General features: G+C 36.6%; 1 protein-coding gene across 1 annotated transcript; it reads right to left on the reverse strand.

Annotated features, from left to right (window-relative positions):
• Positions 1-7,408: 7,408 nt before the first annotated feature.
• Positions 7,409-8,430, reverse strand: LOC121874799 (LMBR1 domain-containing protein 2 homolog). Its single transcript, XM_042379088.1, has 2 exons — positions 8,198-8,430; positions 7,409-7,563 (listed from the first exon to the last, which is right to left on the reverse strand). Exons 1-2 carry the CDS (start codon positions 8,394-8,396, stop codon positions 7,463-7,465), a joined length of 300 nt encoding a protein of 99 aa, XP_042235022.1. The 5' UTR covers positions 8,397-8,430; the 3' UTR covers positions 7,409-7,462.
• Between the last annotated feature and the right edge of the window lie 3,423 nt (positions 8,431-11,853).

Consider the following 11,853-nt stretch of genomic DNA (forward strand, 5'->3'; position numbering starts at 1 on the left):
AACACCTCAACCTACCAGGATTCGAACCCACGGCCCACGAGCCCATGACTGTGACCGGGGAATGCTAACCGTCATGAACGAACAGGGCACTGCTTTCATTCATGTTAGGAATAATAATCATCCCATTGCTTGGGAAAAAAGCTTCGAAGTATTCAAATCATCTTGTGTCACAGAAAGACTTCTGGTTGAAGCTAGTTTGATTAAGGAATTAAAATCAATAAACATTAGTGATGGTCAGTTAAAAACTGATAATATGTTACATAAATTTATTTGTCAGTGGCTCAAGGTTAAAAATGCTTTGAAAACCTTTGATCTAGATGTAGGATAGTTATTTAGTGGGTCCCTTATTTTTGACCTGACCTGACTAGTGACGTCGCCCCCTTCTCTTAAGCTCCTCTACGTGTGTGTTGGTGTGGGGATTAGTGGATGACATCATTATGACCTGACCTCATGTTTAATAAAGCCACCTTGTATATTTAAGCCTCTCTCTGTCCATGTAATCCAGTTGCCTCTGAAGATGTCTTGAATAAAGACGAAAGCTAAGGTGCTCCGTTGTTTCCCTTTTTCCCGTGTGATTTTATCAAGATATATATATATATATATATATATATATATATATATATATATATATATATATATATATATATATATATACACACACACAGTCAACCCTCGCTTTACGTGGTACCACTTTATGCGTTTACGCGGTACCTTGCCGAAACCGGAATGCTCACTTTCCGCGGTGCGTGTACCCTTTTACGCGGAGAGTGGCTGGCGGTTCTCTCGCGCCTCGCCATTTTTGGATCCAAACCTCCCGCCATCTGCCATGTTGTGTAAGCGGCGCGAGTAGGTTGCGCAGTGTATGTCTTTGTTGCGTTATCGGTGACGTCATATGACGTAGCGGACTGTGATTGGGTAAAGCATCCTTATCTCCCTCCCTGCTAGCTGTAATTCGTTTAATGTAGTACTATGACGTGCCCCGCCGTGGGAGCGTTCAAGCCCCTCGACCTACCACGTCAGTTACACCCCTCCAGGCTACACCGTGTATATCGGTATCCATTGTTCCATAAGAATGGCTTCCACCGGACCACCACCACAAAGAAACCTTGCATTACCTGGACCCAGCCGCCCTAAGCCAAAGAAGACACGACGTTCCTTAAGCTATGAGGTGAAGTACAAGATCATCCAAGAGTTGGAGAAAGGAACAAGACAGGTTGATTTGGCGCGCCAGCATGGTGTGAACGAATCTACGATCCGGACGATAAAGAAGGATGCAGCCAAGATAAAGAAGCACATGAACATCACAAAGTCTACAGGTGCTTCTATGATCAAGTATTTCCACAACCAGGTGCTTCTCAAGACGGAAAAATTACTTGTGAGCTACTTGGTGCATCAGGCGTGACGGAACATGGCGGTGGACACGCGCTCAGTTAAGGAGTACGCACGTGAACTGTATGCTGCAGTGTCAAGAAAGATGGGAATTACAGAGCCCAAACCCTTTAATGTTTCCTCTGGGTGGTTACAGAGGTTTAAGAAGAGAAACAAGATCACCAATATAAACATTGGTGGTGAAGAAGCTAGTGCTGACCGTGTTACGGCTAGGGAATTTCCTCCGCTTTTACGAGAGATTATGGAGGAAGGACAGTACACCGACGACCAGGTGTTTAACATGGACGAATCTGGTCTTTTTTGGAAAAAACTACCCTCCAAGACCTTCGTTGTGAAGAATGCCAGCAAGTGTCGGGGTCGGAAGTTGCAGAAGGAGCGCATCACCGTCCTGTTTACCACCAATGCCTCCGGTACCTGTAAGCTCAAGTTATCGGTGATCCACACAGCACGCAAGCCGCACGCCTACAAGAGCATGGACATGACCAAGCTAAATGTCCACTGGCTGACCGCACGTAAGGCATGGATGTTCTCTACACTGTCCCTCTCCTGGTTTGATGACTGTTTCGTTCCCGATGTAAAGAAATTCTGTGAGCAACAGAATGTGCCATTCAAGATTTTGTTGCTGCTGGACAACGCACCAGGACACTCGCCCCTACTGTTAGATCGTCACCCCCAACGTAAAAGTGGTCTTCCTTCCTCCCAACACTACATCTATATTACAGCCCATGGACCAAGAGTTAATCTGTAATGTAAAAGCTGCATTCTCTACTAAAAAATTCAAGCTCCTGAACGACTACACCAACACCAGGGAAGAGTTGCATAACCTGAGTGACACCAACACCGATAGCAAGAGCGAAGACGACGAGGATCAACAGTTGGCAGAGCAAGAAGTACTTTTAAAACAATTCTGGAGAATATTCAACGTCAAGAAAGCTGTGGACTTCTTGGTGGAGGCATGGGATCAGCTGTCTGTAGCAACTGTTCGTCACGCATGGAGACGTGTTGCAAGGCATTCTGGGCGTTAGGCAGAGTCAATCTGTGACTGGTGAGGTTCAGACTGTTGCAGTATCAGTGGACCTTGCCAGAGAAGCTGCGCAGAGTGTTACAGCTGCAGGCTTCTCTGAGACCACCAACGACGACATCCTGGAGGTGATAAGGGATTCTAATGTGACTACCGACGAGATGGTAGATGATGATGACGTCAGTGAAGAGGCAGGTGGTGCGTCATCCCAAGAAGAACGCCGCTTATCCCATAGTAATGTTAGGGGTGCCATCGAGTGTATCGAGAAAGCCAAGCTCCTCCTTTCCGACGACCCTGACGCAAACAGGTATGAAATCTTCACTACCCAGCTGTTGCAGACTATGGAGCCCTACATCAAGGTTTATCACGACAACATAAACACCAGCCGTCAGCAAAGCATAACAGAGTTCTTCACCCGCAACCCACCACAGCCAGCCCAAGCCAGTGATAGTGACAGAGGTAGAGACAGTGATGATGACTTTGAGGGATTTGTCAGGGAGGCCCTGACAAGTGTGGATGACAGTGATGGTGACTCACCTGAGGGCCAGTAGCCTGCCCTCTGCCTCGGAACCAGCCTCCATTCTCGTACGCCGACCCATCTCTTCTACTAACGTAAGTGTTAACCCCAACCTTTATTTTTCCTAACCTATATTAATTGTGTGTGCATACCATCATAAAGTTAAGATAATATTTTTACTACAACATAGTTGTGTGTCGTCAAAAAGTGGAGTTTGGGGGTCGGCCCGGTCTCTATTTCAATTAATCCCATATGTTATGTTGTTCACTTTACGCGTTTCTCACTTTCCGCGGTACCCTGTGGGTTGAATTAACCGCGTAAAGTGAGGGTTCACTGTATAAATGTCATATATTATGCACAAGAGATAAAATTAATCACCTGTATCACATTACAATAGTGATTTAAGAGTTCTAGTGTGTGAATATATATATATATATATATATATATATATATATATATATATATATATATATATATATATATATATATATATATATATATATATATATATATATATATATATATATACATATATATATCTATATACAGTATTACCCCGCCTAATGCGGTTTCACTTAACGCGTTTTATCATATACGAGGTGCCTCGCCAGAGCTGAACTTTCACTTAACACGGATTTTTTCCACATATACGCGGTGAGTGTCCGGCTCGAGACGCTATTTTTAGATTTGCCCCACCCTGCCTGACTGCCTGTTTTAGCTCATATAATTCATACAAATTACCCGGCCAGAATATAATTTACATTGCTGGAATTCTTATAATTTGGTGATCATTTTGAATATAAACATCATATTTTTGCATTAGACATACAAATTTTAGATAAAAATTTTTCTCAAATTAACTATGTTATCTTTTGTGCAAAATATATGACATTTGTATTCAAAATATTCCTGGTCTTACAAGGAATCCAGCAATGTCAATTATATTATCCTAACTTTAGTTTGAGGTATTATTTATTAAAATTTAGTGGTTATCCCACACATCTCCTTGGGACGGTTGGTGGGGGGGTGGGGAGGAGGGAGGGACCGACCGACCATCTGTTACCCTGTGAAGAATTATTTTTTTTTTTATTAACTGAAGATATTTGTTTTAGCTCATAAAATTCATACAAATTACCCGGTCTGAATATAATTTACATTGCTGGAATTCTTATAATTTGATGATCATTTTGAATATAAACATCATATTTTTGCATTAGACATACAAATTTTAGATAAAATTTTTTCTCAAATTAACTATGTTATCTTTTGTGCAAAATATATGACATTTATATTCAAAATATTCCTGGTCTTACAAGGAATCCAGCAATGTCAATTATATTATCCTAACTTTAGTTTGAGGTATTATTTATTAAAATTTAGTGGTTATCCCACACATCTCCTTGGGACGGTTGGTGGGGGGTGGGGGGGAGGGAGGGACCGACCGACCATCTGTTACCCTGTGAAGAATTATTTTTTTTTTTATTAACTGAAGATATTTGTTTTAGCTCATAAAATTCATACAAATTACCCGGTCAGAATATAATTTACATTGCTGGAATTCTTATAATTTGGTGATCATTTTGAATATAAACATCATATATTTTGCATTAAACATACAATTTTTAGATAAAATTTTTTCTCTAGGTAACTATGTTATCTTTTGTGCAAAATATATGACATTTATATTCAAAATATTCCTGGTCTTACAAGGAATCCAGCAATGTCAATTGTATTATCCTAACTTTAGTTTGAGGTATTATTTATTAAAATTTAGTGGTTTTCCCCCAAAAATTTCTCTGAGAGGGAAGAGCCAGCGAGTGTAGTGTGAGAGAGGGAGGGAGTTGAGTCCATTATTTGAATGGACATTAACTTGGCGACTGTATTTCTCTATTTCTCTTAAGTATTAATTGTGTGCATGTGCCATCATAAAATTAAGATGTTATTTTTACTACAACATAGGTATGTGCCTTCAAAAAGTGGAGTTTGGGGGTCGGGCCGGTTTCTATTGGAATTAATCCCATATGTTCTGTTGTTCACTTAACGCGGATTTCACTTAACATGGGACCCTCTGGGTTCTATTGACCGCGTTAAGTGGGGTACAACTGTATATATATATATCTATATATATAAATATATATATATATATATATATATATATATATATATATATATATATATATATATATATATATATATATATATATATATATATATATATATATATATATATATATATATATATATATATATATATATATATATATATATATATATATATATATACAGTGAGTTCTGCTATAACGCGTGTTTTGATAACGCGATTTATGAATTCGGAACAATATTTGTGTAACGCGAGCGCTTGTTTGCTATAACGCGATTTTTGCTTACTATTTCTCCAATTTTGTGGTATTAACTGTGAATATGGTAAAGAAGAATATCTCCAAAAAGCGTTCTGATGATAGAATTCCCGGTGATTATCGTAAAAGAAAGGATATAACACTTGAAGAGAAGCTCGATGTTATCAACCTCAAAATCACCCTTCTCCCCCATCAAGTTACATTCATATTTTTTCAAGGTAAAGTGTTAAATTTACTGTATGATTTCATTATTAGATATGAATGTAACATTTATTTAGACTGTGCTATCCTTTGTGTTAGGCTAACTACTAAATTTTTTCGATTTCGAGTAATCTGCACCTAACCCTATTTTCTCCATAAACCCTGTTATTTCTATTACGCGATTTTCTATAACACGATATTTTACAAGAACACAATTATCGCGTTATGTGCAGGACTATATATATATATATATATATATATATATATATTGTCTATATCTATATCTATATATATATATATATATATATATATATATATATATATATATATATATATATATATATATATATATATATATATATATATATATATATATATATATATATATATATATATACACAATCCAACCTCACTGGCGGTCAGTGAACCCATAGGCTGGGTAAAAGCGGCAACGTAAAGTGAACAACATAACATATGGGATTAAATGAAATAGAGACCGGCTGACCCCCAAACTCCACTTTTTCCGACACAATACCTATGTTCTAGTAAAAATAACATCTTAATTTTATGATGGTACATGCACACAATTAATACTTAAGAGAAATAGAGAAATAGAAATAGAGAAATACAGTCGCCAAGTTAATGTCCATTCAAATAATGGACTCCACTCCCTCCCCCTCTTCTCACACTACACTCGCTGGCTCTTCCCTCTGAGAAATTTTTGGGGGAAAACCACTAGATTTTAAGGTATAGTAATAAATAATACCTCAAACTAAAGTTAGGATAATATAATTGGCATTGCTGGATTCCTTGTAAGACCAGGAATATTTTGAATATAAATGTCATATATTTTGCACAAAAGATAACATATTTACTCAGAGTAAACAAAATACTTACATTAGATCTAAAATTTGTATGTCTAATGCAAAATCTATGATGCTTATATTCAAAATGATCATCAAATTGTAAGAATTCCAGCAATGTAAATTATATTCTGGCCGGATAATTTGTATGAATTTTATGAGCTAAATAAAATTTTTTTTACTTCATCCGTGTATATGAGTAGATGCACCGCGTAAAGTGGGAATTCCGGTTCTGGCAGGGTACCGCGTAAATGTACAAACGCGTAAAGTGAAACCGCTTAAAGTGAGGGTTCACTGTATATATATATATATATATATATATATATATATATATATATATATATATATATATATATATATATATATATATATATATATATATATATATATATATATATATATATATATATATATATAAAGTAACTTTTTTATACTGTAGATAATACAGTATTGCACACGTTAAAAAAATATATATATATACAGTAATACCCCGCTTAACGCGGTTTCGCTTAGCGCGTTTTATCATATACGCGGTGCCTCGCCAGAGCCGAACTTTCACTTAACGCGGGTTTTTTCCACATATACGCGGCGAGTGTCCGGCTCAAGACGCTATTTTTAGATTCGCCCCACCCGCCACCCGCTGCTCCCGTCTGCCTCGCCTCTCCTTCCTCCTCCCTCCCTCCGCCTGGGCAAGCCGCGCTGTAAGGTTGCGCAGTGTGTGTCTTCTACTAACGTAAGTGTTACACCTAACCTTTAATTTTCCTAACCTAACCTTTATTTTTCCTAACTTAACCTTTATTTTTCCTAACCTAACCTCTTCTATATTACTTGTTTGTTCATACCATCATAAATTTAAAATAAAATTTTTACTACAACATAGTTATGTGTCGTCAAAAAGTGGAGTTTGGGGGGTCGGGCCAGTTTCTATTGGAATTAATCCCATATGTTCTGTTGTTCACTTAGCGCGGTTTTCACTTAACACGGTACCCTGTGGGTTTTATTGACCGCGTTAAGCGGGGTACTACTGTATATATATATATATACCAGCCTGTGTCTTTACTGTCTAATTATACAACTTACTTTTACTTCTGATTTTCCTCCAGAAGCCAGTATCTTACCTGTACATACTGGCAGAAGATTCACCACCACCAAATCTTTCTGCAAAATCTTTACGCCGGGCAGCATTATCTTCCATTCTCTGACGGCGACGAGATTCTGTAGAGAAAATTTTTATATACAGCCTGTTCCAAAAAAGACCTGGACAACTTTAGTTGTTAACAAATTTAGAACCACAAATGATAAGATTATAATATTTGTTTTATAGGATACAGAAACTAAAAAAGTTATGTGCACACCATCAATGCAATTCAATGTGTGCTCCGTTTGATCAGCATGTTTAGCTTCCACCAGTGCACATGCAGCTATGATTCAAGCTCCAAGATCCTGCAAGTTTGCCACCTTGGTCTTGTGATCAACATCTCTGACAAACCCCCACAGGAACATATCAAGAAGGGTTTTGTCTGGTGATCATGGTGGCCAGGCAGTTGGTCCACCTCAGCTAATTCTGCACATGACAAATGGAGCACACATTGAATTGTATTGGTGGTGTGCACAAAACTTTGAGTGTCTGTATCCTATAAAACAAACAGTATAATCTTATGATTTGTGGTTCTAAATTTATTAAAAACTGAAGTTGTCCAGGTCTTTTTGGGAACATCCTGTACTGTTTTTATCATTGTCATCATTAAAGTACTCAAGTAGCTTTTAAAAAAAAATCAGCCATAATCATTTATTTGGATATTTTCTCTGACAGAGAAACACAACATGCATTACTTTCAACTGTCCATACCTCTACTTATGAGTGTTTTGCCTTCCTCGATGAGGTCTGTTGTAAGGTCATCATCACACATAAACTGCTGGAACCCTAAAGCAGACAGCAGCCTGGATCCTAAGCTATAGTATGTTGCCAGACAAAGTGCCACAATCATCATTGGGAAGTAAATGTTAAAGCCATCACTGATGATCTTGATGACATCCATGTGACCCATTATCTGTTAGAGGATATGCAGTGGTATAATACAGATGTTATCATAAACTATACTGTAATTCACACCCCTCTGTCATCTCAGGCATTCAAAACACCTTTCTTTTAACTACATTCTGGTAACCCGAGAAGCCTCAGGTAACTTAAATTTGAGAACATTTTCCTTCATTCTAGGTCCATATTTTGCAGCTATAAGTTTAAGGTAGGAAGTATCATACTAACTCTGAGCTGCTCTTTTACTTTATGGGGATCGACCCACTGGAAACCCCCCCCCACCCCCCACCCCTCTTTTTAGGGATGGATTTATATGAAATTTTAACACATTATTTAGGATCTCTCAACAGTGTTTCCATTAAGATTTTAATAAATTCAGGTAATATTTTTTTTTTATCTTTCTTATAATTGAAATGCAACAAACACTTACATACTTACAACCAAACAATTAATATATACCCATGCAATGAAGAGAAAAAAAAATCATTAAAATATCCTCCAAAGATCACTGCTGTCGGCCACCTCACATTTTTTTTTTTCCCGGGCATTAGCCCACCCGGGCACAAGTCATTTATAATGACCCACATCAAGGCTTGAGGGAAAAAATATAATAAAATAATAATAATAATGTTAAGAATAATTATAATAATAATATTAGAGAGCCATAAATAAAATAAAAAATATAAAAATATCAAGAGTGCAAAATGATACAGGTTGTACCTCTCTAGTCCGGCAACCTCGGGACCTGACCGGTGCCGGACCATGGAAATTCACCCTTTTCCTGGATAGATAGTGACTTGTGCTTAAGCCTGGAAGCACTAGCACCACTTTCTCTGCATCATGGTCTCTTTGAAGACATATTGAAGGGTTAAATGTCGTATAGTAGCTTCTCAAATTTCGCAAGTTTTTAATTCTTAACGTATTTTATTGGAACACACAAAAAAATAAATAAATAAAAATTTTGAAGGCAGAAACTTGAATTTCGACGGGTTTGAACGGCCCGCCAACGTGCAGACGTGCATAATCGTGTAAACAGCGTCATTTCTCTTATGTACAAAAGATTCATTATTGTTTATTACTGGATGTCTTTTTTATTTAATTAATGTTTATGTGTGCAAAATGAGCAATACAATTCATTAATAATACGTAGAATATTAAAACACACGAGGAAATGACACAGCATTGTATTCGTTGATTACAAAACCAGTGACTGACTGGTTCTACATATAAAACTGAAGAAAATAAGACCTTGGTTGTAGCTGTAGTAAAATTAACATGGTTGTTTTAAGTAATGTTATTTAATGTTAATAAATGGAACAATAGAAGTAGCTAACGATAATGGTAAAGAAAAAGAGAGATCGCATATGTAAGTGCGCATGTGCACACGTGAAAACATATCATCATTACTTTACATAAGAATATGAAAGCAACACTTATTTACTGTTCATATATATTTTAATTAATGTTTCTGAATTTGTTTTTATTGAATTAATGTACGTGTGTGCAAAATTAACAATACAATTTATTAATAATACGTGGAATATTAGAGGAGACGAGACGGCTGCCGGCATTGTTTATGTTAAAGCTTACGAAACCAGTGACTGATTGGTTCTACATATAAAACTGAAGAAAATAAGACCCTGAGTTTAGCTGTAGTAAAATTAAAGTAAAAAAATGAATATGGTTGCTTGAAGTACCTGTAATGTTATTTAATGTTAATAAATGGAACAATATAAGTAGCTAACCATTAATGGTAAAAAAAAGTGTAACTGCTCATATGTAAGTGCGCACATGTGAAAATATATCGTCATTACTCTACATAAGAATATGAAAGCAACACTTATTTACTGCTCATATATATTGAAGGGTTAAATGTTGTACTCTGTATAGACAAGCAGAGAGAGAGAGAGAGAGAGAGCAGCCGAACTGCCGGATGTAAACAAACCTTAATTTCCCGCGGCTTTTTTTTTTTAAGGGGATTAGCCCACCCGGGCATAAGTCACTGACCCACGAGGGGCCTGAGGGGCAAAAATTTAATACTCCTGTAATAATAATAATAATTAAAATAAGTAAAAAATAAAAAAAATAAAAAAACAAAAAAAAAAAAAAAAAAAAAAAAAAAAAAAAAAAAAAAAAAAAAAAAGCTGTATCTACCTATTGGACAAACTAAAATCGTTCCGGACCACGGGAGTTTCCGGACCACAGAATGCCGGACTAGAGAGGTACAACCTGTATATGTATGTTGTGTTGTCAAACTAAGAGAAACAATTGAGACCCTGCAATTGTGTGTAAATGAGACAGAAAGTCAGATCAGCAACCAGATACTTGGTCAAAAATTTTGTGATGCCATATGGCAGCAGGATCTCCCATTAGACATAAAGCTTTCAATATCATCCCAGGTGGTAGTATCTCCCTGATTGATAGCTGCCTACTACCTGCAGTATAGTAATTTTTTGAGTTGCACACTCTTTCTAGTATGGAATATTTTCCAATCATTGGTGAATCTAATACAGTACAGTATTATTAGAAATTTAAAAATGTCCAAACACTTTTGGAGTTATTTCCAAATTTTATGTGTATAATGTTTGTTTTGAGTTACAAGCCTTTGAAGATTTACAAGTTCTTGGTACATGGTGCCTTCCTGATTTTGCACAATATCAATTGCTAGAAAGCAAGGGTGTCAAGAGGCACCACCTCTATCTTTGTTGCCAGGTTTAGAATTCCTTAAAATGACTCCGATTCATAAAACTCTGTAGAATAATCCAGGTTCATATTCTTGAATTTGTTCTACTTTTCTTTTTATGTGGTGTCAGGTGAGAAGTATCTGCTTCAAACTGTCATAAGGGAAGGACTGGTGATACGAAACACAAGGGAGAATAACAAATGAGACAACTGATAGCCAAAGATGTGGTCTAAAAATTACTGAGGAAACAGTTTAAATACTTGGGCAAGGGAAGGTAGGGGGTTTCACGAGTCATGCAACATAGGTCTAATCTCTGAATGGGCTAAACGAGCACTGAGAAGGATTACACGATATCACAACTCAGCAGACTGGCTTATAGGTGTTGCCAGATGAATCTTTTCTATGTTTTAATAAATAATACAATACTTGTACCTGTATATAACAATAAAACTAAATACATCATTTGCTCATAATACTATTTTTGGAGTAGACGATGTTATTGCACATAGTTCATACTTGGCAATGATGTAGCTAAGCGAAAGGAATTTTTCAGAAAATCAGATTTTTCAAAATTTTTGGATTGTTCACAGAGGGGCCATCACCATAACTTTACATTCCTTCTTTTGATGATACATCCAAGCACCCAAATAACCTTTCTCCCAGGTAAAGTTCTCTCCCCAATTTCAGTCCATTCTATAAGTCTTTAACATCTCCCAAATACTTAACTGTACTGGCAATCTTCACTTTCCTCCATAATTTTATCAAAGTTGTACATACTCATTTA

This window comes from Homarus americanus, unplaced genomic scaffold (assembly GCF_018991925.1).
Source record: "Homarus americanus isolate GMGI-L3 unplaced genomic scaffold, GMGI_Hamer_2.0 scaffold16945, whole genome shotgun sequence".
Taxonomy (NCBI): domain Eukaryota; kingdom Metazoa; phylum Arthropoda; class Malacostraca; order Decapoda; family Nephropidae; genus Homarus; species Homarus americanus.

Coding starts and splice junctions, on each gene's coding strand:
- LOC121874799 (XM_042379088.1), bottom strand. CDS start 8,396: ATGGGTCACATGGATGTCATCAAGATCATCAGTGATGGCTTTAACATT. Junction 7,564..8,197: donor CAAAACACTCATAAGTAGAG/GTATGGACAGTT, acceptor TTTTCTCTACAG/AATCTCGTCGCCGTCAGAGA.